Genomic DNA, 26266 nt, shown 5'->3' with positions numbered 1-26266 from the left:
GGGGGTGGTTTTCTAGGTGAATACTCTGTCATACTGCTGAAATGGTTTGGAGAGTCGAGGGGAACAAAGGTTTGGCAGTTCTTATCTGGATGTGAATAGTTTTTTCCCGGCTGGGAGCAGAGAGGGTGGTGTGGTTTTTTCGCCTTGGACTGCTCCTGCACAACAGTTTCAAAACTGCTATGGAGCTCTCCCTGCTGCCTGCTTGTAACTCCATTGCTTGCAAGAGAGTCCCGGCTGCCCCACTGACTGAGACTTAGGTGGCTGCCAGTTCCAGGAGAGCAGCACAGTCTGTGTGAGTGGCCAGAGGATCACCCCTTTCTCCCCCACCTCTTCCTTCTCATCTGAACTGCTATCATCCCTGTGGATATCCCGAACTTGCATCGGAGCACCCCCTGCTGGCCACGAATAAGCTACTGCACCCTTTTGCCTCGCCTAAGCTGCTAGCGCTCACGTGCCGGCCATGGTCATAACTACACCAAAGGGGAAACAGTGCTTAATGGGTGGGAAACTTCTGTTATTGTTTTGCTGTTTGCTCTGTTCTGTTATATATATTTTCTAGTAAAGAACTGTTATTTCTTTTCCAACATTTTTGCTTGGAAGTCCTGTAATTTTCCAAGATATAATAATGTGGAGGAAGGGGTCTTCTTTCCATTCCAGTAAAGTTTCCACCTTCCTTGGCATACATTTGTCTTTTAAACTAAGGCAATTTTTTATTAAGTAAGGACCAATGTTATAGATGTAAGAAGACAGTTTGATAGGAGGTGGAGTTGGTAAATATGGCTCTTCAACAATTTCGAATTGAAGACCCAAGCTGCCAAGCTAAGCCGAGAGTTGGGGTCTGTCCAGAGATACATTACAAGAGTTGGATGGAATATTTTAAAGGTGGGCCAGCACTCATGCTTAAAAGAGTAGGTCTGTATGTTGTTCAGCATTATTTGCAACACCTTTTCCTTCTACATAACTTAGAACAATTTGTAAGAGTGTTGTCCTGTATTTAAGACTATTTTCAATTTGGCATCTTATCAAAATGATGTCTCCTTTAATTCTCTTTAGAGATGGTATGTGTCGATTTCCACTCTCATCTGTGATGATGCACTCTTGCCCATAAAAGGTGATGTTGCTGTGCAGTGCCACTGTAAACAAATTTAGGTTAGGCATAGGTATTTTTAGAAGTACATACTCTTCTATCCATGGCCACCACTTCATACACAAATTTCACAATTTACATTCTACAATTAGGAATTCCTATACTCTGTTTTCCCCATGAACAAAATGCAAGCACAGGTTGTGCAAAGTGAAATTGTACCAACAGTCTGATTTGGATGTCTGATAAATTTCAGTTTCCAGATAATTATGCATAGCAGAAATAGTATTACAGCCCAAACTAATGACAGAATTTCTTGTATACATTCAAGTTTGGTGTAGCCTAATCCATCCATCCATGTGCAGTTCATTCAGCATTCCTGTGAAACAGAAAAGAAAGGAAATATCCTCGGTTGAAAATGCAACTGGCAGTGTTAATTAAAACGTAGGTTTTGAGATTCAGGTGGAATCTAAACTTCTAATTCACAAAGTGCTTGCCAGATGACTGTTGCAGCTTCCCCTACAATTTCAGGGGGGGAGGTCTCCTCTGATCAGATTATTTGGAGAGAGTGAGACTAAAATTTTAGAAGCAGAACATGTGCAATCATGGGGGAATGTTTATACTCCTGCGGGAGTCTGTTAAAGGTGTATGGCACTCCCAAGCAAGCATGAATTGCATTTTCTTGTGTTCCAGTAGTGAAAACCTTGGCTATAAAAGATATGCCCCTTCCACAAAAACATATCTCTTGAATCCAGGGCTGCCATCCATGATTGGGACATTTTCTGAAGTTGAGCTACCAGTTCTGCAAAATTTAGAACAGCAGTGGTTAAAGGCACAGTATTGGCATGCAATTGTTTGCAACAAACTGTAAACCATGACTATTGCAGTCAGGTAGAAAAGTTATAAAATAAAGGCCTCATAAAATCAGGCCTGCTCTGTTAGATCGATGGCTGGCCTGTCATTTCTTCTAAGTGCAGCTAGCACTTTGCAAGTTCCATGTGAAAACAATCCTGGTATGAATAGTTCATTAACATAACAATCTATTCCTGGGTGAAAAACAACTAGCACCTGCATAAACATTAAATCTATCCCATGAGAATCAGTGAAGAAAATATGTAAACAATTTAAGAATAGAGAGATTTGATGGACAAGTAAAATACCCTTTATTAACCAATAGAGTAATTAGCAAGAAAGCTACTCACCAATTGGAGTCACACACGAGGTCTGGAAAACTGTAAAAAAAATTAGTTATGTGAATAAAGGATGGGCTTTTTTCTGCATGAAGAAAAATGGAGTCTCGCATGATTTATTCCAATACATTTCTGTCTGTCCAGCTCTTTTCCTGGACAGACAGGAGAATTAGGAGGAGAGTCTGAATGAGTGATAATACCTCATTCCTCCAAGTCTGTTACCACCCTGTCAATACCCAATTATGTGGCTTCTTGTACTATAGCTGTTAGGTTTGGAATATTGGGTACCATAGCTGTTAGTGGAGCTGCGTTGGCATTTAAGCGCCAGTAATCAACAGTTAACACTGACTGCCTTTCCAAGTCAGCATTAACTACAGAAGTTTCATTTTGTGCTGCAGCAGGAATTTTTGTTTTAGGGAGTACAGGTGCTCTATGAAATTACTGCACTACAGCCCCCCAATTTTTGAGGGGGCTAGGGTCATCATTTGAACTGCAAGACCACATGTTGCTATCTGGTAAATGCCAGGTTTGACTATTCAAAAGATCAAAACCCAATTTGTTTTCATTATCATTGTTCATTGCAAAGCAAGTAGCCAGCATCCACTCCTTGTGGGGGGAGCAGCTCAGCAGATACTGCTTGCTACATTTACTCCAGTGATTTTAACTCTTTGCCGTCCAGGTCATACACTCAGCTTCTTGGTATCCTGCTGCATTAATATTTAATGCTGTGCTTCTGTATCTATTAAAAATTGTATTAATTGTTGATGAGAACCAACTGGAATCCAAATGTATGGACCATTGTGTCATGGTTTGACACTGGCACAATGCCAGTGCCCCCATGAGAATACCCTCTCCCTTGGTTTCTGCTGTGAGATGTGACCAGGAATAAGCAAAGCAGGCTCCCACTTAGGAAAAAAAAAATTATTAACCAAACTACAAGGGAAAGGAAAAAAAAAAGAAACACACAAGGAAAATGAAAACTTCACAAATACATCTCCTCCTCCTCCCCACCAAATTCCCAATACAATACATCCCCCAAATCATCGACTATCAGTCCGGCACCACCCTTCAGAATACTCAATCCTCAGTTCATCAAGAGGAGAAGGAGTCCTTCTTGTGCCAATGGTGACCTCTTCCTTTCATGTCCAGCGCTCTCACCACTGAACACGGACCAGAGCTGCTTCTAGGGTCGACTTTTAAGGATGCTTCGTCCCACTCCAAAAAGGCACAGTCTCAACTTTGGGACATCTGTCCTCCCCATATTTTTCACCCCCTGGGTCCGAGGGGTACCCACACCGAACCCTCTTGGTTCTGAGGCATTGCCTCCCCCTAGAATGCAGTCTCTGTATGACAAGGAAACATGGCTCTGTCCATGGCTACACAAAAAGTCCAGCATAAGCTACTCCATCATCACTTCCACCTGAGTTCTTCTCTATTTCTCTTGTGGCCCATTTCCTCTTATCTCATCTCTATCTCTCTTCTCATTCAGCTCCAGGAGGATTAGCATTTGCAAGGTTTCCATCATCCAGGAAAAGGGTTAAAAATCTGAAGCTCTGTCTGTCCAGAACTCCCACGGCTGCCCAGCCAGGCACCTTCTCGCCGCCCCCCCTTCTCCTTCTCGGCCGGCCACTATTAAATTTCAAGGTGGCACAAGCACAGGCACAGGCTCTCTGTCTCTCCTGGGGGGGGGGCGGGGGGTGGCTGCCTGATTCCTCTCAGTGCTCCTCCACCCTTCCATCCTGCAGGGGCCTTCACCTCCCTTCTGTCCAGGGCCCGGCCGCATGGCTTCCCCTCCCCCGCCCAGCCCGCAGCCGGGCAGGGGACCGGAACCCAAGAGAGCCTCCCAGGGGAGAGCCCTGCTTTTAACCCCGTGTTCTCAGAGGTGGATCCAATGTCTCAATGGCCACATTAGGTGCCAATATTAAAATCTGAGCACCAATTGGCCTGACCACAACATCCCAGAAAACATATTTCCTGTCAAACACCACATATTGTTACGTATGTATTGATAGTATTCCATTTGTGGGTTTTTAATCTCACCTGACTTATGGCCATAATGATTTTGCAAATCAGCCACTTGGATTGAATTGTTTTTTGGATATGGTTTGAATATTTCTCCTGCGATTTTACCAATTCTGTCGGAGGCCAGTGAATAATATGCACAGTGTTATAGATAGTTAATGAAATGATTGGCTCTTGCAATTAAAAGAGAACTATTGTGTGAATATTAAGAAAAGCTTTAGTGATATATAGTTATGTTATTGTAGTTTAGATGTCCTCTGTTCTCCCCATAGTTCCCTTCCCCCCCCCCCCCTTGTGTTGTGACCATCAGACAGCCAGGGTTGTCTAGGACAGGTAAAAAAGAAGGCATGCACGTGTCCCTTGCGTGGGGCAGTTGGGAATGGAAAAACTTGTTGCTTAGGGGGTGCAGCATGGCAACATCTGATCTCCAATCAAGTTACAAGAAAACAGTTTCCACTGATTGTTGGGGAAGATGAAACAGGAAAGCCTTATAAATATGATTGCCTGGCAAAAGATTTTGAGAATATAGAAACTATAAGCAAGATTGAAATGAAAACAAGCTTTGAGATACCTTAGTTACTAAACAACTGGAAAACCATAGTATGGCCGACTGAAGGTAATCCCCTTTTGATTAAACAATACCCTCTGCTTGCAGGCAGGTCCAAGGGTCCAAGCAGACCCTGCCAGATTGGCAGAAGGGGTCCAAAGAGTAGTTTTAGGGTTTAAAATGTAGCACAGTATGGTAAGGTAGTGATTCTTATAGGCTGTATGGAAATGCTATAGGATTTGTATATTGTACTAGATTGGTTAGTGAGAATCAGAATATTCAACACAGAAGAAGATTTATTGTATTGTAACGGGAACTTTGTACTCTTACTCTTACTCTTACCTCTTAGCTCTTGCCTCTTATCTCTTACCTTTCTATGCTCTTACCCCTTTTACTCTCTTATGCTTTTACGCTCTTACCCTCTCATCTTCTCTCCCCCTCTCTTCTTTCGGGCCTGCTCCAAGCTGCGGCTGGCAGCTCCCAGCAGGGCCCTGCACCCACGCCCTTTACAATAAACTGCAAGTTCCATGACCTGGCTTCAGAGATCTCTCATCTCCGTCCGTCCTGACCGTGCTACCCCCATCAATCCTACAACCGATAAAATACAAAGAAGAGCTGACTGACAGACTTTGGGAGGGGCCAGGGCTGGCTGATGCAACCCCCAGAGGTATAAAAGACTGAGCATCCATCTTGAAGACAAACTGGCCATGTGGTATGCATGAGGGGCAGTTCCCAGCGCTGCAGCTTTTTCCTTATGTAGTCCTTTGTTGTATTTTTGTTAAGGTTTAATAAACCTTTTTAAATTTTCAAAGTGAGCAGTTTTTTCTCACATACAGGAGTGCACATCTTATTGTTACCCTGATCAGATTTGAAATCAGGGTTTTCTACAGTTTTATCATTATCACAATCACAGAAAATATCCCTGTCCCAAGTCTTGGGGTCTATATGATGTACCAATTTGCAGAGTCACGTATCTAAAGCAGGATGCAATTTCTTCAGCAACAGTTTCTCTCTGTGCTCCACTGCAGTGAGCAGAGTTTTAAGGTGGTTAGCCTCAGTTTTAAGATGATAATTTTTAATCCTAAATTTATCAACTTGGATTCCCATTTTTTTTCCTGTTTCCCTCTTAAAGGCTAATGATGACTTCAAAACTTCAATTTCTGACTTTAAAATAGTATACTCTACATCAGAAATCTGCTCAGAAACAAGTGAATCTTTAGCTTCTCATTGTGCACAAGACAAACAGGCTCCTAAAAATGCACAAATGGCACCTTCACCTTTTCCTTCTTTACACTTCTGATCAGTCGGACATTCACCACTTTCTCTTTATCCTTCCAAAATTTTTGAGTCCACTTCTTCCCAGCCTGGGAAGGGGCACATTTAAATTTTTGCAACAGACTATCCATGAAATCCTGCTAACTACACCAATTTTGTTTTGCTGTTGCGTAGCGTCAGAGACACCGACACAGACAGACACCAACTTAAGGAATAGTGTAATTTACTATAATGCAAAACTGCAAAGAATTACAAAAGGATAAGCAATGCACATAATCATTACTACAAAAGAATGCCTATAGTGATTAAGAAAGATACATCACCAGTTACCCTGTGAAAAACACCAATCACTTGTTTTTAAAATTTTAAAAAGTTTAATTATAATAAAATGGTTATAAAAATAGTAATATAATTAGAGTAATAATAATTTGGACAATTTGGATTAGGACAACACGAGACAATAGAAACAAAGAGTTACGGACAGTCTGGGTACCTCTTTCTGGGCAAAATAAGCCCGAAAAAGGACACACATTAACAGAGGATTAACCCTTAAAAGCAATAACCTGTTGCATATTCATACATCTCATACATGATGCGTAAATTCCATTCAAACAAATGAGTCTGTCTGGTCATTGTCAACTTCTTCCTCTTAATCCTGACAGCGTCTTCAGAGCTGAGCGAGCCAGGAAGTAGTTAGTTTCTTCTGATAAGGGAGCAATAAATTCTCTTTCTCTGAAAGATTTAGGTGTCCTGTGGCTGCTATCTCAGTGTGAGTCCTTTCTTTAGAAAAAAAAGTATCCTACATAGCATAGTTTCTATTTTAACATTTTGTTATAACCTAAAACTATATTTAACACACTACTTAAGAGAATTAATACAGCATAACTTTCTAACACAACACATATAATATTAATTTTAATATTTGCGAAAAGCCAATCATAAAATACACATTTTTCACAACCCTAATACTTTACCCCTTCATCCAGGCATCCTTTAAACATCAGGTGAGGGAAGCTATCACAGTGAAGGGCTGGAGAACCATGCCTGGGAACTGGGAAATCCTGCAGTACATCCACCTTTGCAGGATTGTCACAAGGCTTCCTGACTTTGCTGTGTTAGTAGCCCAGCTTTTATACTGTTAAACAAACAAGCTGACATAGATTCTAGTTTCATTCTCCTGTTGGCTTTCTCACAAAGCCTGGCCAGAGCTCAAGGAGGAACCAAGGGAGTTGTCTTTGATCCTACATCCCCCTAAGAAGGCCAGATGTGGCCTTGTCTGGTTTCTAGATACGGAAAGGGAAATACATATTTTGCCAATAACTGATCACACATAACAATATTTAGCTGAGTGAATATATATATATATAACATTTGGTTGGAAGGTTCATCTAGAGGTCTACTGTTGTGGTTCATGTTTAGTTCATTAAGTTATTAAATGGTTCAATCTGTTATCCCCCCACATTTTCCCCAAGTTGGTTTTTCCCTAAGTTGTACCCTCCCTTAAAGCTGTCCCTCAAGCTATTCCCCTCCCTTTGTTCTAGTCCCTTCCCTGCCTGTCAAAGCAACCCTGCTCTCCTACCCTGCCTGTCAAGGTGACTCTACCCCTCTTTCCCTGCCTGTCAAGGCAACCCTGCCCCTTTTTCCTGAATGTTCCCTGCCACTCACCCCCTGGGCCAATCCCTGATTGAAACACCCACTTGGAACTCCCCTAATCCATGACACCCCATTGGCCCATGTGACCTTTCCCTCTCCTCCCCCTATCCTTATTGGTCCCACAGTGTTGATGTAATCGGCTCACTCCTCCCCTGAGGATTCCCTATTGGTTAGCTGTTTGTATCTGAACAAAAAACCCCTGCATACTAGGGTGAGGGGTTCTTTTTTGTCCTACTCCTTCCACCTGGAATAAACTTTCCCGTGGAACGTCAAGACAAAGAGCCTCCTCCTTCACCTGGTCCCTGCCATGGCTGTAACAGCATGCACTGTAGAGCTTGCAGCTCTTCAGGTTCAGCTGTGGGCAAACCCCAGTCCCCAGCTGTTCCCCACTCCTGTCGTGGCTACCGGAGTGTACAGAGCTAGCCTGGGTTCCGGTAGGCTTCGGCAGTCTACTTTGGCTCAGGGCCTGTTGTTCAGGCCTTAGTATTTCAACCAGCACATTGGAAACACCCTACATGTTTAGCAAAAATATATTGTGTTTTGTAGTGGATATGGTATTTCATGAACTTTTTCCCTTCTGTTTGTATTCTAATGGTGGCCCAACACCACAAAGGCATAAAGATGTAGCCTTCTAGTTAAAAAAAAAAATTATTCTTCTCAATTTCAGATTAATTCCTTTGCAGAGTTTGCTTTAGCTGTATGAGGTGATGCAAAATAGAAAAGCAGTTGCATTTCTGGCCCAATGCATTTGTTGGGATTAGATTTGTGGGGCTTTGCATTTGCAGGGCTGTGAGTTTGCTTGGGTTACATTTGCAGGGCTTCAACTTGTGGGAGCCCAACTATATTCTAGGCTGCATCCAAAGCAGTGTGACCAACAGGTCAAAGGAAGGAATTCTGCCCCTCTACTCCACTCTTGTGAGAGCCCACATGGAAGACTGTGTACATTTCTGGAGCCCCAACATAAGGAGGATATTGACCTGTTGGAGCAAGTCCACAGGAGGCCATGAAGGTTATCAGAGGGCTGCAGCACCTCTGCTATGGAGACAGGCTGAGAGAGTTGGGGTTGTTAAGCCTGGAGAAGAGAAGGCTCCGATGAGAACTTAGAGCACCTTCCAGTACCTAAAGTGACTACAAGAGAGCTGGAGAGGGACTTTGGACAAGGGCATGAGGCATTAGCTTCAAACTGACTGTGTGACTTGACACAGGCAGGCAGCTGGAACAACTGTTGGAAATTATATAACTTTTCTAATTATTTTTTCTAATTAATGGCTTTAATTAACTTTTAAATTGTTTTAATTAATCATAAGCAGTGTATTGATCATAAGAAGTCAAGCAGTGTAGTTTTCCACTCTGGCCAGCACATAGCTAACTTTCTTTTCACAGACTCTTATTGCTAAAGTCTGATTATTAGATTACTGAAACTTTTAAGTTTTGCTAAACTAACCCTGATAAGTTTCGGTGAACAAAGCCTGAGAGAGTTAAAAGCCGGACACCTGGAATCCAGAATTTATAGCCCTCCGAGGACATGTTGGAGTAACCAGAAGATAAAGAAACGACTAACAAAGACATTTCAGCCTGAGTCCTGGAGACTCCCTGTCTGGGAAAAAGATAATAAAAAGACTGAAAAACATGGACTGATTGGCATAAGAAGCAAGAAATCAATAACCAATAGAAGACAGAAAACTAATAATGAAGATAATTATGTAATTTAAAACCAATGAACATTAATTTCTTTGTTTGCTAAAAATAATTACATAAGTGAAAAGTTTTGAAAGTCGTGTGCATGTAGGTGGAGCCATCCCTGTGCACCCTGGCCAGAATAAAGTAATGCCTACTCCCTAATACTAAAAGTAATACTGTTAGAGAGTTTCATTTAACCTGACATTTTTGGTGACTGTAAAAAGTGCATATTATATGGCTCTACGAAGATATTTACTATATGTATTATGCTGCATTGATTAGTAGTGCTGTATTAAAATTTTAATAGTATGGTAAATGTAGTTTTGTAGTTAAAATGTAACTTTTGTAGTTAAAATAGAAACTATGTATGTGGGATATTTTTTAAAGAAATGAATGAGGTACTCATACCAGATAGCAGCCACAGGACACCTAAATCTTTCAGAGAAAGAGAATTTATTGCTCCCTTATCAGAAGAAACTAACTACTTCCTGGCTCGCTCAGCTCTGAAGACGCTGTCAGGATTAAGAGGAAGAAGTTGACACTGACCAGACAGACTCATTTGTTTGAATGGAATTTACGCATCATGTATGAGATGTATGAATATGCAACAGGTTATTGCTTTTAAGGGTTAATCCTCTGTTAATGTGTGTCCTTTTTCGGGCTTATTTTGCCCAGAAAGAGGTACCCAGACTGTCCGTAACTCTTTGTTTCTATTGTCTCGTGTTGTCCTAATCCAAATTGTCCAAATTATTATTACTCTAATTATATTACTATTTTTATAACCATTTTATTATAATTAAACTTTTTAAAATTTTAAAAACAAGTGATTGGTGTTTTTCACAGTGACACAACCACAAAACCATGGCTGAAATGCAAAAAGTAAATTAATTTCATTACCTCGCTAACCAGAGGATCCCAAAGCAACACCCGGGTGGAGACACACAAGTGGGAATGCAGGCATTGTTAGACTCAGTCCATGCTAGTGGGTGGCAGATCTGCTGTTTGCAACAATGTAGGAGTGCCGGGGGGTAGGACGGTTGGGATGGACAGAGATGAGAGATCTCTGAAGCCAGGTTGTGGAACTTGCGGTTTATTGCAAAGGGCCTGGGTGCAGGGGCCCTGCTGGGAGCTGCCAGCTGCAGCTTGGAGCAGGCCCGAAAGAGGGAGAGAGAGGTAAAGAGAGTGGTAAAGAAGATGAGAGGATGAGAGAGCGAGGTTCCCGTTACAATACAATAAATCTTCTGCGTTGAATATTCCAATTCTCACAAACCAATCTAATACAATATACAGATCATATAGCATTTACATACAGCCTATAAGAATCATTACGTTACCATACTGTGTTACATTTTAAACCCTAAAATCTACTCTTTGGACCCCTTCTGCCAAGCTAGTAGGGTCTGCTCGGATCCTTGGACCTGTCTGCAAGCAGAGGGTATTGTTTAATCAAAAGGGGATTACCTTCAGTCAGCCATACTATGGTTTTCCAGTTGTTTAGTAACTAAGGTATCTCAAAGCTTGTTTTCATTTCAATCTTGCTTATAGTTTCTATATTCTCAAAATCTTTTGCCAGGCAATCATATTTATAAGGCTTTCCTGTTTCATCTTCTCCAACACACCAATTTATCCAGGGCCTGCGCACGCATAGTTTAGCACCATGCTGTGATGTCCTCTGTGCTTTTTATGATCTCTGAGCTGTGATCTCTCTCCCAAAACAGGGAGCTCAAGAATGTCCATGGGACTGCCTCCAAGTCTCTCCAAACACCTACGTTATCTCTAAGCAGAAATTCTACTTCTCAAAACAGAGGATAAACAGCAGTGGACAAGCTCACTTGAGCAAATCTACCATCCTCCTCACCATTCTTCCACTTTTAACCCTTTCCATCCAATACTGACAGAGAGCAGCTTTAGACTGGATATTTGGAAGAATTTTTTTCCTGTGAGGGTAGTGAAGAACTGGAACAGGTTGCCCAGAGAAGCTGTGGTTGCCCCATCCCTGGAAGTATCCAAGGCCAGGTTCTATGTGGCTTTGAGCAACTTGGTCTTTGGAAGGTGTACCTGCCCATGGGAGGGGGGAATTGGAGCTATATGAGCTTTGAGATATCTTCCAACCCAAACCAGTCTAGGATTCTGATTTGTGCATTTTTTGGGGGTGTTTTTGTAGGGCTTTGCACTTATGGGGGTTGTATTTCCATGGCCATACATTTATGGGGGTTGCTAACGCGGCCCTGCGCATTTGTTGGGCTTCCAGTTTTGGACCTGTTCCTTTTTGGGGCCGCGCCTGCAGTTGCAGGAGCGCTGCCGACCTCGCCCGATGCACCACCGCCGGACGCCAACCATAAAATTAAACCCCGACTGTGCCCACCCGCCCCGGTTTCCGGCTGCCGCCAGTGTGGCTATTGCGGGGCGATAGGCGCGCAGGCGTAATAGTGGCGTGTGACGAGGGGAGCGTGGAGGCGCTTGGCTGTGGTGGCGGTGGAGAGCGTTACCCGGATGTCGCGCATGTGCAGTGGCGTCCGGACGTGTCGGAGGCGGCCGCGGAGTGCGAGCGGCCGGAGCTGCGGTGACGAGGCGACGGTGACGACGGCCGTCACTGGGCGCCTGGGTTCCCCCTCCCCCGCGCCGCCGGCCTGAGGGTGGGGGGACGGAGGCTTGCCCCGCTCTGCCGCACTGGGGCCGGCTGAGACGAGAGTAGGCTCATCCCCGCAGCCGTCGCTACCCCTCACCCCAGCCGCAGGCCGCACCCGGAGAGTGGCCGCTCCGCCGCCGCCCGCGGCCCAGGTAACATCCGCTCTCGCCTCTCGTCCGCCTGCCCGCCGGGGCCGCCTGCAGCACGCCCTCTCCCACCGCTCGCCACCGAGGCTGCCGCAGGACCGGGCCGGGCCGCCCTGCCGCGCTGGAGGCGTGCCGTCTGCTGTTCCGGGGAGCCGAGACAGCGGCTCCTCCCACCCGCCGTCCGGGGGCTTCTCCTCGGCCCCGCTTCTCTGGCTTCCCTCCCTGGCTCCTTCCCCATCTTCCCCTCTTTTCCTGAACGAGAAAAAAATATGATCGCCCCGCCTTCAAACTTTTAGTATTATTTTTTTTTAATCCCGGCAACGGCTCTCCAACCGGCCTGTTCCCAGTTAAACTTTCCTCCGCTGCCGTTCATGCAGACTGCTCTCATCCTCCTCTCTCCCGCATGCTGGAAAAACGCTCTAGGTGGTTTTATGTGAGCCGCTTCTCATTTACTTCTTTGAAATCTGCCATCTTATTTGCAGTAACAAAGAGCGGTGCCTTTAGCTCATTTTCAGACAGCATGGGGCTGCTCAGCACAAGGGGTATTAATTAAGATCCATCCTTCCTTCCTTCCTTCCTTCCTTCCTTCCTTCCTTCCTTCCGACTTGCTGCATAGTTGAGCCTTATGTTTTACCTACGAAGACGGGTTAATTTGTGGGGTAATCTAGTTGAGAGTTAGGTGTATCACTTAGTACCCAAATTGTGCTACTGCAAGCTAGTTCTTCTCAAACACATACGGTTGGAGTAGGATCGTGGTGGTTTTTACCACCGCTTCTCGAATTATCTTGGTTAATAATAGTGTGCCACTGTCAACAGGCAAGAGTGAATTCAGGCTCCTGCACTGTTGTTACTTTGTTCAGTAATGTAGATAATTCCATGCAAGGTTGTTGAAAGAGCTATACTGCCCTATAAAATTAAATGCGTTTTTGTACTCCAGCATCATGATAAGTAGCCAACTTGTCCTTCTGGCCCTCCTCTTATTTTTCTTGGTTGGATTGTAACTGGAAGGAGTTTCTTCTCACTTTGCAGTCATGAACCTCTTTTGATTTGCTTGTTGTGTAGGCATGTTTAATATTGATATAGAAACTTTATTTCAAAGAGCTGAAGCCTAAAGAAAAGCAGTGTCTCTAATTAGAATTCCTTTTTTAGGCAGATGGCTCTTTACATAATGCATTCAGTTGAAGCTAACACAATAGGGATGTGACTTTTGAGAGGAATCAACAGATTTAGTGGAGAACAAAGGTGTGCCGAGGGCAGATCCGTGGATCCTGATGAGGAGCAGCCTTTGCTGTGCTGTTGTTAAGGTCTTGCTGGAATTTTAGGACTCTTCTATGTTGCTAACCTTGTGAAAAAATATACTTTTGCTTGAGGCTGGAATTTTCCATGTTTCTGGAGGTGATTTTGTTTTTTACGTTTGAGCAAGTGCAGAGAACATTATCCCTGTGCAGATTACAATAAAGATGTTATCTAATACACCTATTTCTAGGGTATCAAAACATTACACACAAGTGAAAAATCACACTGCCTGAGCAAGGTTTGATTCTTCCTTTTATTGCTTGGTGTAGCCACAATTGTTTTCTCTTATGAGCTTTTGACAAATTACTATTTGCCCTTGTTGAAGGAAGCCTTCTGCAAGAAGAGGAATCTTGCAGGATCCTCTGAGGAAGAGTTCAGATTTGCCATGTCATTCTATAGCAAGGATTTTCACCACCTTCTGCTCTCTGAATGTGGTCTCTCCTGCCATTTCTGGGTTTTTATCCTCAACCCCAGGTACTAGGATGAGGAGGGGATGACCTCTTGCTCAGTGGGACTCCAGGGGTGCTTCCTCACAAGTGAGATAGGTTGAGGTGCCTAGAACTGTATTGTGGAAATAGATCCAGTTGTAGAGGAGCTTATTGCCCTTCCCACTCTCATGGTGTAAGGTGCAGTAGTCTTCCTTCTCTGACCATATAGAAGTCTGTATTGAAAAGAGGAGTTGTTTTCAGCTGTATGATTTCTCAAAAATAAAAATGTGGAGAGGGGAGTGGAACCAAAATGAAAAAAGAAACTTTCTAGGATTTAAAATGTGTGTATATATAGTCATATCAGCATAGTAGCTCTACCTTGCTGTGGTGGTTTAACAGGAAATATGTTTTCTGGGATGCTGTGGTCAGGCCAATTGGTGCTCAGATTTTAATATTGGCACCTAATGTGGCCATGGGGACATTGGATCTGCCTCTGAGAACACGGGGTTAAAGCAGGGCTCTCTCCCTGGGAGGCTCTCTTGGGTTTCTGGTGGGAAAGAGTTCGGGTCTCTCCCCCGGCCCAGCTGCTGGCTGGGCGGGGGGAGGGGAAAAGCCATGTGGCCGGGAGAGGTAGGCCTGACCCCGGGGGTGAAAGGGTGGAAGAGAGAGAGAGACACCGGGAGCCATCGGGCAGTCCCTCTTCCCCAAGGAGACAGAGAGAGAGAGAGAGAGAGAGCCAGTGCCTGGGACTGTTACCTTGAAACTTGATAAACATGTGCCTGTGCCGGCAGCACGGCTGAGAAGGAGAAGAAGGGGGGGGGGGGTGCAGCCAGCCGCTTGTAGGAGCTTTTAACCCCTTTTCGGACAATGAAGACTTTACAGAACATTAACCTTTCCTAGAAGAGAGATAGAGTGGAAGATGAAGAAGGAAATGGGCAAGTGTGAGAGAGGTCTGGGCAAGTGAGAGATGTTGGAAGAATAGAGAAGAATCTTAGTGGGAAGAGATGATGGAGTGGCTTTTGCTGGACTCTTTTTGTATAGTCATGGACAGAACCATGTTCCTTGTGATACAGAGACTGTATTCTAGGGGGAGGCAATGCCTCAGAACCAAGAGGGTTCAGTGTTGGTACCCCTCGGCCCCAGGGGGTGAAAAATATGGGGGGGACAGGTGTCCCAAAGTTGAGACTGTGCCTTTTTGGAGTGGGACGAAGCATCCTTAAAAGTCGACCCTAGAAGCAGCTCTGGTCCGTGTTCAGTGGTGAGAGCGCTGGACATGAAAGGAAGAGGTCACCATTGGCACAAGAAGGACTCCTTCTCCTCTTGATGAACTGAGGATTGAGTATTCTGAAGGGTGGTGCCGGACTGATAGTCGATGATTTGGGGGATGTATTGTATTGGGAATTTGGTGGGGAGGAGGAGGAGATGTATTTGTGAAGTTTTCATTTTCCTTGTGTGTTTCTTTTTTTTTTCCTTTCCCTTGTAGTTTGGTTAATAATTTTTTTTTTTCCTAAGTGGGAGCCTGCTTTGCTTATTCCTGGTCACATCTCACAGCAGAAACCAAGGGAGAGGGTATTCTCATGGGGGCACTGGCATTGTGCCAGTGTCAAACCATGACGCTTGCTCACCATGTCCTGCCCCCCCATGCATTCAAAAACGAGATAGGGATTGGGATGTGTTTTTACTGTTGTATTAGTTTCTTGAATGCAATAAAGAAAACTGGAATTGTGTGCAGCAGAAACGTTTGCTCTGTTTATAGGATCAGTCTGTTGCATTTGTTAAGTGCTTTTCAAAGCAGTCGAAGTGCACAGATTGAAGCTGAGAGGAGTAAAAATGCTGAGCTGCACTTGGTAGCTACATCAGATCAGTTTCTTCCACAAAGAAATGGTTGCTCCTACTTTTTTAAACTGTGAATTTATGTTAAGATGAAAGAGTTGCCACTCAGTTGTCTTAAAACTCTTTTCCAGTTCCTTTTATGCTGTCATGTGTCTTACATTTTTGTAGCTACTGACAGTGAGATGAGCAGAATTGAGACTTATGATTCAGATATGCACACAAAAATAGTATTCTGGGGAGTGTTGACTTACTGTACAGAACAGTGTGTGTAGTACCTTCTTAGTACTCTCTCTTGCTCTTTAATGCTAATTGTTCTTATGTCTACAAACACTTTGTTCCTGTTCACCCTTTGGGCAAGTTGATAATAGTCTAATATGCTGGAATGTATCTGCAATTTAATAATTTATATCTTCATCAAATCATAAACTGCCTTTTTTATTGATTTATGGATTTTTCTTTATCATAAAACTGCATTATTTAACGGCAAAACTGTAGTAATGTTTTGGTGGTTAAAAGCTATCAAATGTATATGCTAATTTTCTGACATTTTTGTGTTTGTCTAATTTTGGAGACAAGAACCTTTCTTGTCCTTTATTCATGTGAAATGTTCTCGCAAGATGTCAATTTGTATGCTTTTCTAATTAGCCAGTTTGTTAGCATCGCATTACTGCCTAGTATCAAAATGCTGGAAATCTGTCTGGGATGGCTGTTACTAGTAAATCACATTCCAGAGTATCAGTGGCAGGTTCACTACCCTATTAGTTTATAGTAGGGTTTATCATATCAGTGTTGGGCCTGGATTAACTGTCTTGCCCAAGATGTTGGATTACTGATTGCCTGGATCATATTCCTTTGGGTTACATCCCTGATTTCCAGCTCCATAACTGCTTGGTTTGTCTGCATAAGCGTATTCTTTCCTTTGCTTGTTAGGGGTTGATTGTTCTCCTCAAATTGCAAAATGTGGCTTAAGGTCACACTAGGGCACATTAATGGGAGTTTAGGTGAGGTCTTCAGGCTATATAGGATGTAGGGAAGAATTATGGTGTTTGTTCAAGTTTGCATCAGTCTTGAAGGAAGAGTTTCAGTTAATGGTTACTTATCAATTCTCTGAGATAATAGTGTGTTTGTTACAGATCATCAAGGATGTTTTTAATTACCTGGCAATCTGAACTTCTTTTGTCTTACAGATTTACTTATTCAGAGGCTCTTATTCTTGTTCCAATACTTAGAGTATTGCAGAACACTAGTTGTTGTTCACTTGTTTTATAATATACCTCTTAATACGTAGCTATTGAAACAAATTACTTTCTATAACATAGAATTATAGAATCGTTAAGGTTGGAAAAGACATTTAAGTTTGAATCCAAACATAATCAAGTACTTCTCTATAACTTTGTAACTTGTTAGTATTTTATATTACTTGTCCGTTTTTTCCCCTGTTCTGCTTGCATCACACTATAGCAAAAGGGAGGGAAATACCTTTTTGTTCCTTGGTGAATGAAGCTGAGAGCTTTACTACAAGCACTGTCTCCAGCTACTGTTTTTCTCATGTTCCCTGTCTCTTCTCTCTGCCTCTTTTTTCCCAAAGCACTCTCTCACCAATTTCTGTTTCCATGAAATTCCTGAGTAGAGGGAATTAAGAACTTCTTTGCTCAATATATTTGGCCCTATGTATTCAACTGTAAATCTAAGCTTGAACTGTAGTGTCCATTTGTAAAATATAAAAACTTGGCTTGTCTCCAAAATTTACTAATGCTTCAGAGGAAATATGTCATGACGCTTATCAATATGTGCCAGATTGATACCCACTGACCTCACTCCCTCTTTTTGGAGATCAAAATTGCAAGATTAAAGACAAGATTTTTGTAGATGTAACTTCTAAAAGGAGGCTCCTGAATTAAGGTGCAATTATGCATCAGCAGTGTTTAACAATATTCAAAATCTTAAACTGGCCTGGCTTTCAAAAATGCTGAAGAATCAGATGCTCCTGCTGAGTGCAGTGGCAGCTGAGGGGTGACTTCAACATTTCTGAAGATCGTTACACTTAAATAAGGGTTTATTTGCTTGATATTAGTCTTCTGAAAGTCAGCCATCAAAATTCCCATTGATGGTTTTAGGGATGTAAAAGAGCTGCATGTCTAATTTTAAGCATCTTTAAATAAAGCTCCTTTAGCTAGTAACTTGATAAAGTCCCTTATTTGTGATTACTTATGTGTATCTATCTGGGATGCTGTTTTATATTTAAGGAAAATGATGTTCTATTTTGTTTTAGCTGGTAAACTTTGAGATTTACGTGAATTCGAGTTGCTGTGGAGAATGAATGGCAGGTTAAGCTTGACTTTTGATAGAGGCTTATTGATTTGAAGCATTAAAAGAAGCTAGTATTGAGGGAGAAACTTTAATAGCTAGGTAAAATGATCTTACTCAAACTTATAGGTAATTGTTTTCCTTTGGGAGAAATTAGGTCCAGAAGCATCCTTACAAAGGAAAAGTATTGAAAATGGAGGGGGGGAGGATGATTTGCGCTGTGTTTTTTCCCAAGTATACCAAAATGTGATGTATTCAATTTGAAATCAGAAAAAAATACTAAGTGGGGAAGTGTTTGTTTCCTTTTATAATTGTGCTGGATTTGTGTTGCAATATTCCTTTTACAAGGAGGGAAGTCATGTTAATACTGTAATTTGTGTGATACGTTAACTTTCTAAGTTAACACCCCACTCTTATTTTTGTGCAATGCATTTGTTTCCAATAAATAGCTGCTACTGCTGTACCTCTAATGACATGGAAAATTTCAGTGCAGAAACAGGTCTTTGACTGGATGCGTTCTTCAGATAATGAGAACATTTTTTTCTTTAACAATTGAAATCACATATATTTTATTTACATTGCTGAGAACAGCATGGTAGTTTCAAAAAGGCTTATATTTTAAGTTTACTTGGAAAATGTAAATGTAGTAAAATCACTTATATGTATTTGCTGCCACTTTCTTAAGAAAGCCAGACCACATAGTTCATAGAATGGTGTTAGTGAAGCCAGAGCTGCTTGAAGAACCAGAGCAGCTTTTTGACATTAGACTCCTTTTCTGCAACTGCACAAAATCTGCTGTCCTATGTTTCTGGATAAAGCAAGATAAAGTGTAACAATTGGCTCATTCAAAATCAAGAAAATCAGGCCAGATATAATTTGTGGATTAAAGGAAACTTAAAAAGGATCATGTCTGCTGGCTTTGAGAAGAATGGCTTCATGACTAGGAACCACTGCAGGTTCTTAACAAATGGAGTTTAATGGCTAAGTGTGTTAGGAGGGACTTGGTCTTGAGCTTATATTTAGTGTAATTAAGACAGTTCTGTTTGAGACAATTCAGAAGTGCTTTTTTAGTGACATCAGTCGATTTGTCTTGATCCAGAAGAAGCTGGATCCAAACAAGAAAAGACAAATGTGCCAGTTGAGGTTTTCATATCTAAAGATACACACAATACTAATTTACATAAATGTGTATTAAGCTAATGGCCAGGTACAATTTTTGCCTTTCTGGTTAGCAAAGAGAAATAGAATTGATCAGAGGTCAGAACATAGTTGAACTATTTGAACAGCATTCTTAAATGAAGATGACAGATTATTCTGGTGTGTATTCATGCTTATTCACTATTCACATTTTGTTTAAGTCAGTGCCACTTGATTCCCAGCCAGTATTTTCACTTGTTTTCATCCTGCCAGTATAAAACATAGGAAATCATTGTTACTGTTCTCATTTTCCTGATTAATTTAATACATTTCTATATGTACATACTATGCGTACATATATATAAACTATAATTTTTATTTAAATATTGTTACTCGGGGAAAATAAATCTTATATTTAAAACTGTGCAAGCGGTGTCTTAAGCATGTCTTGGCTATCATGGGACAAGAAATGCGGTTTTGTCATGTGCTTTTAATATTCTGCACTTGAAAATAAAAGAAGCACAAAGCCACAGACTTCCTTAAAAACATGATCTGCAATGTTAAAAACAAATCTAATGTAGATATTTTTTCCTCCTAGGTTTTACCAAGAGACAGTACATCTAACAGTTAACTTGGATCATCTCTTGTACATCAGCTTGAAAATCATAACAGCCCCCAAAACTGACATTTGATCTGAAAGAAAAAAGCTGTGACAAATGGACAATATGTCTATTACTAACACACCAACAAGTAATGATGCTTGTCTGAGCATTGTTCACAGCTTGATGTGCCATCGACAAGGTGGAGAGAGTGAAACTTTTGCAAAACGTGCAATTGAAAGTTTAGTTAAAAAGCTAAAGGAGAAAAAAGATGAATTGGATTCTTTGATTACAGCTATTACCACAAATGGAGCTCATCCTAGCAAGTGTGTTACAATACAGAGAACGTTGGATGGGAGGCTTCAGGTTAGTACAAGTGAAAATCAGATGTTTTCCTCCTAGTGAAGCTGGAGCAAAAGTGATTGACACAGGATCCTAGAGTGTTGAGGAAGAGTAGCTCTTGTCTTGCATCTACCCTTGCCCCCATTTGTAGGCATGTTTTATGGCTGGAGCTCTGGACTGCTGCAGTAGTGGTTTGTTTGTTTTCCAAAAGGAGCAGAAGTCATTGGATCAGCTGTTCTAAATGATTATGGGTGTGGCAGTAAAAACCAGGGTCATGTAACAAATTCAGCTGTTTATCCTGGTATTTTCACTACAAGCTTCTGTTAGCTCTGTGTTGGTCAGAAGTATAAAGACAGACCTATTCTAAGAAGCTACTCCAAGGAGTCTGCACTGAGGATTTATGTTAGCCTTATATCATCAGTACTCAGTACCTGTATAGCTTGGGTTGCAATTTCCTTGTTCCAGGACAGATGTCATGTTTGCTGGCTAGCTTTCTGTCTACCCTAGAAGAATTTTTTAATTTTTTTTTTCATTATAATGGAATGGCATTCTTCTACTTGTAAATTCCTTATTGTGTAGCTCAGCACCTCGTTCCTCTTCTGGGGCAAAGCTCCTTAGTCATCCATGGTGGGGAAGGTGACCATACATACTACCTTAAGCACAAATTCTGCTTCTGCCATTTTGTATCCAGTATTTTTTTCTTAAGAATCACAGTGTTGATTTAACCATAGCAAAACCCTAATAGAGATTTATTTCTGTTGAGTACAGAACTTGGGTAAACTGTACATCACCATTTTTTTTCCCCATGTTTTGATGATGGAGAAAGGTTGTGTTGTTGTTTGTCCTCTTCCAGCTTTGCTCCTCACTAAGTAAAATGAAATGTGTTGCTACTTTCCCAATCAACTCTTGTGTGTAACTTTTTAGGTGGCTGGTCGCAAGGGATTCCCTCATGTGATTTATGCTCGTCTTTGGAGGTGGCCTGATCTTCATAAAAATGAACTCAAGCATGTTAAATATTGTCAGTATGCTTTTGACTTGAAATGTGACAGTGTCTGTGTAAATCCTTACCATTATGAGCGTGTAGTATCGCCTGGCATTGGTAAGTAGACTCTTGATTTAAAATGGAACAGTGAGAATAAAATGTAAAGTGTTTTCCTTTTGAGTGTAGAAAATACAGGCCTAAATTAGAAACATTAATTTTAATTAAATAATTATAAATTGCTCTCATATACTCTTGTCCATCTTCTTAATGGAATTATTCTTTTATTCAAAATTTAAAAGAACAATTTGTTGCTTTTGTTTAAGTCTTTCTGTTGTCTTTCACACAGTTCTTGCAGTCAATGTGTATCCTAGGAATAATTTAGCATTGAGACTTGTGTTGAGATAGAGGGGATATAATATGTAGTCTGTAGTACCAATTTGTAAAGTTTATAAACTTGATGTTCAAAAGTTGTTGAAGATCTCTGAATATAATTTTCTATGCCCCCTTTTCTTTTTAAAGATCTCTCGGGACTGACACTACAGAGTTCTGGTAAGTAGTTCTGTTTACTATTGCATTTCTATGGATGCAAACTGTGTTAAATTCTTCAGTATGTACACAGTTTATTCTGTTGTATCTCCTTAGGAAAGATTATAGAGAGCAGACAAAAATGCATTTTTCTCTCTGGTTTTGGAAAAACCAGCTAAGTAGCATATAAGAGGCATGATAAATTCTTTAAATTGAGGCTTCAGCTGAGCTTGTCAGTATGTTCTGTTTTCATTGTCCCACAAAAAAACCCCAAACAAGAAAACTCTCACCGTTGAATGCTGCTAATTAATAAAGACACCCAAAACCGTGTGCACCTGTATGATATGCTAATTAATTGAATTCGGAATAATAGATGCTTATGATGTAATAAGTAGTTTAGCAATAAACTGGTATATGTTCTGTAATTAATATGCAATTGAATGAAGGAGTCTAATATTCTTGCTGTCTCTGAAACTTGAGAGAAATTGGACATTAAATCTCCAATGAACATTATTCAGAAATTATGAGATTGTGCAGCTGGTAACTCCTTTATTTCAAAACTAGGGTTTTTTTTTCCTTCAGGAAGAAATTCATAGAGAAATTTGGGTTACCCAATATTTTTAGCAAAGACTACTTAAAAAAAACCCAACCCACCCAACAAACTGTTAACTTCACAAGCTTTAGCTTGTTTGCTCACCTCTGCTTATTGTTACATATGTCTTCTGAAAAACGATCCTTTTATACAGAATCAAAGCTTACTAGCCAGCAGTTAAATACATAAATGTTTTTGTGTCATGCAACTGATTTTGCAGCAGGAAACAAAAAAATTACTGTCAGATTTTAATATATTTAGGTCTGCTTTAAAAATGAGCATGGGAGCTAATGTAGTGTGTTATTTCAAGATGCTCAATAGGATATATAGAAATAAATTCTTGTAGTGGCAATGGTAGTAATTTCCTTACACTGTATGTGGAATATTCTGAATTAGTGGCTACATTATTAAATATGGAGTAGTGGTGTATTGTCTTTAAATGTGAATTTGTTGTTTCTAGTCAATTTGGATGGGAGTTGCTTAAAATTATTTAAGGGATGCATGAAGTATTTTATGTACTGTGTTAATGAGTTGTTTTTCATAGGAGCTTTATTTATGTTCTTATTTGTGTACTAGGAATTGGTTTGTTAACTACTGCATTAACATATATTTAGGTGCTTGACAAAAAGCATGTTCTTCCCTTTTATTAACCGTGTCCCATCACACAGTGATGGACTAGAAAACAAAATGCTATTGGAGTCTACTATTGTGGGACTAAACTGCTTGTTTGATAGCAGTAAGCAAAATAAACAGCTTGCTTTTCTATTCAGTTATGCTTCAAAATTTCTTGCTGCTGGCTTGAAGTGTTTATTTGTAATTTAGTGGAGTGCTTTAGCAATGTTTATATAGGTTAAATTCTCCCCCCGCTAGTTTTAATGGCATTGTTATTGCTTGAATGTAGTAGCACAGTCTATGGTTAAATCCTGAAAATAGATTTGCTTTGCATGTTTAACTGTTTGTTTCTTCACAGCTCCTTCAAGTATGTTGGTGAAAGACGAATATGTTCATGACTATGAGGGGCAGCCATCATTGTCTTCTGCTGAAGGCCATTCAGTCCAAACCATCCAGCATCCACCAAGTAACAGGGCATCTACAGAGCCTTATAGCACCCCAGCCATGTTAGCTCCTACTGAGGCTAGCACTACCAGCACCACTAATTTTCCCAACATTCCTGTGGCTTCAACAAGTAAGAATGAGATTATATAAAATACTAAACTCTGAAAATGTGAAAGCTCAAAGATAACCACTGATTTTTGACAAAGTAGATCTTGTATTGGAACTGTGCTGCTGCCACACTACACTGGTAAAAGTGTGTGGCAATATGATCTAGGCAGTCTCATAAGCATTAACATAAGGGTTTACCTTGGAGCATAATTTGAGTAACTTTTTCTGGTGGCCCAGTCTTTTTTCAGTGAGACTGACACTACATGACTCTTACAAGACTCTTGAATATGCCAAAGATTCAGTAACACAATGTTAAAACAATTGGCCAGTAACAAAAATATTATGGCTATTATTTGATTATTGTAGAAATGGAAGAATTTTATTATTTTATCACAACAGAAAATGGGATAACAAACAGATATGCTGTAAGGTAGCAGTATCAAGATGTTTTAAGGCAATTCTTTAGTGTTCCACAATTGACAAAATGTATCTTCCAATTTTAACTTGATTATTTTTATAATGGCCCACTGTACTACCAAAGTGACAACCCTAATTAATATTTTCATGAGTCTGTGGAAGTGCTGCGTTGAAGTTTTTTGTTACTTTTTTGTGTGTATTTGGTACAAGTGGAAGAGTCTGGTTTGCCAACACCAAACCTCACATTTCACTCCAGCAGGACAGTAAAGCATTATGTGCACAGCATCCTGCAGCCCTAATGTAGGGAAACCATGAAGTTTGGAGGGGTTTCACATACTCATTGTCACTTTAATATCAAAGATGTGTGAATATGATGGATTTCATGTTATCAAATTTGAATTAGGGTGGAATTATGTTTTTATAATGTCTTGAATTTTAGCTGGCAACTTTTTTGTTAAAGCTAATGATGGTTTTGCCAAGGTGGGATGTGGTGTCTGTATTTGTCTCCAGCAGAGATAAAAGGATAGGCAGTTTAATTGTATTGCTTTTGCACAACAGTTTATTGTCAATAGCTTTTTCTCATCAGTGTTATAATTGTTGGAGCCAAGTGGACAAGAAAAAAAGGCTCATTTTTAGGTTTTAGTTCAAGTTCTCAATGTATTAAATTCTGCTAGCCCACATCAGTTTGAGTGCAAGTGCACTTGTGAAACTGCTGATCAGTTCAGTGTTAATGGCTGAGCTGAAGTCTTTTAAAATCAAATTCTGTTAACCTGTTCTAAAATATCTGTAGTTTTACTTTAAAGCTTAGATAATTCCTGAAATACTTACTTGGGAGGAAAAAAGCCCAGCAACTTTCTCAGGAAGGAATACAGTTATGTATGCAGCTCTATTCAAGAACTGTGACCGTGTTCACAGGGGTTCTTGGATGAGGGAAGAGATGAGAATGTTGACTCCATGATCAGAAGGCTTGATTTATTATTTTATTATATATATATATATATATATATATTACATTATAACTATACTAAAAAGAAAAAGAAGGACAGGTTTTCTCAGAAGCTTGCTAAGCTAAGAATAGAAAAGAAAAGAAATGATAACAAACGCAGCTCTCTCGGACTCTGTCCGAGATAGCCCGGTCCTTGATTGGCCATTAATTATAAACATCCAAGATGGGCCAATCACAGGTGGACCTGTTGCATTCCACAGCAGCAGATAACCATTGTTTACATTCTGTCTCTGAGGCCTCTTAGCTTCTCAGAAGGAAAAATCTTAAAGAAAGGATTTTTAGTGAAAAGATGTCTGCGACAAAGAACTATTTCTAAAAATAAAATACCATTCAGTATGTTTTGGATGAACACAAATGAGTTCTCCTTAGGAACAGTAGTTATAACATGCTGAAAATAAACAACTTATTGGACCTGCTATTGGCCTGTTTGGATTCACACCAAATCTATTCCAGCTATGTTATTCAGTAAAACCTGATGTTTCTTCTTTCCTTTCAAACTGAAAAATGAGATGTGAACAAAACAAAGATGCGCTTGATAAACGTGGTTCTTTGCATACTTTTACTCTTTAAAATATTAAGGGTGTCAGAGTCAAAATTAGTTGATGCAGAATCTTGTTTCAAGTTTCCCTAAGACACTCTGGTGAATGGAAAAAAATACTGAAACCAAACTTGTAGGAACTGTGTATTGCAGTGCCTCTAGTTGGGTGTATCTTCCTACCCAGTAGTGCTGAACTCTTCTTAATTAAAATTTTGGAATGTTCATGAATAGGTAGTGTGTTCTTTTACCAGGTCAACCTACCAGTATATTGACAGGTAGCCATAGTGATGGACTCTTAGAGATTGCTTCAGGGCCTCAGCCAGAAACTCAGCAGAATGGGTTTACAGCTCAGCCAGCTACTTACCATCACAGTGAGTGTATATGTATATGCACTCTTTTTAGTTTTCTAAAACCAGTTTCCAAATGTCAGGAGAAATAGAGGATTAGAAGTGAGATACAGAAAAAAAAATCCCTCTAAAACCAGCCACTCCTTTCTTTTTCTAGACAGTACTACAACTTGGACTGGAAGTCGGACAGCAGCCTACACACCTACCATACCTCACCACCAGAATGGCCATCTTCAACATCATCCACCTATGCATCCTGGGCATTACTGTAAGTAGTGCAGATTTCCAGATCACTTAATTTTCAATTTTGTTGAATGGTAGGGGTTCATTTGTGATTACTGTTGACCCCCAAATACTTTTCTTTGTTGTTGTTTAATATTACAGACCTACCATTACTGTGTTTAGTATTTTCTGACAGTTAAGTATAAAAGCCTGATGGACTTTCCTCTGTTAAAACAGCAGAGATTAGAAACTCAGATAGCTATAGTGATACCATCTATATTATACATGTCTTACTATACCTAACA

General features: G+C 40.7%; 1 protein-coding gene across 4 annotated transcripts in view; it reads left to right on the top strand.

The window, feature by feature from the left end:
* Positions 1-12023: 12023 nt before the first annotated feature.
* LOC139598969 (mothers against decapentaplegic homolog 4) overlaps positions 12024-26266 on the top strand; it is a 28018-nt gene continuing 13775 nt past the window's right edge. For 2 of the 4 annotated variants that reach the window (XM_071445903.1, XM_071445902.1), the window contains exons 1-6: positions 12026-12232; positions 19826-20192; positions 21093-21267; positions 21670-21699; positions 23238-23453; positions 25897-26007. In XM_071445903.1, the coding sequence (XP_071302004.1) occupies positions 19944-20192; positions 21093-21267; positions 21670-21699; positions 23238-23453; positions 25897-26007 (781 nt within the window). In that variant the 5' untranslated portion in view covers positions 12026-12232; positions 19826-19943. Of the gene's footprint in view, positions 12233-19825; positions 20193-21092; positions 21268-21669; positions 21700-23237; positions 23454-25643; positions 25764-25896; positions 26008-26266 lie in introns of all 4 variants that reach the window. The other 2 variants (XM_071445906.1, XM_071445905.1) reach the window with 2 other exon arrangements.

Source organism: Agelaius tricolor, unplaced genomic scaffold, assembly GCF_023055355.1.
Source record: "Agelaius tricolor isolate 1412-34295 unplaced genomic scaffold, bAgeTri1.0.p SCAF_21, whole genome shotgun sequence".
Taxonomy (NCBI): domain Eukaryota; kingdom Metazoa; phylum Chordata; class Aves; order Passeriformes; family Icteridae; genus Agelaius; species Agelaius tricolor.
Note: the sequence above shows the minus strand (reverse complement) of the source record. Positions and strands in the feature narration are given on the sequence as shown.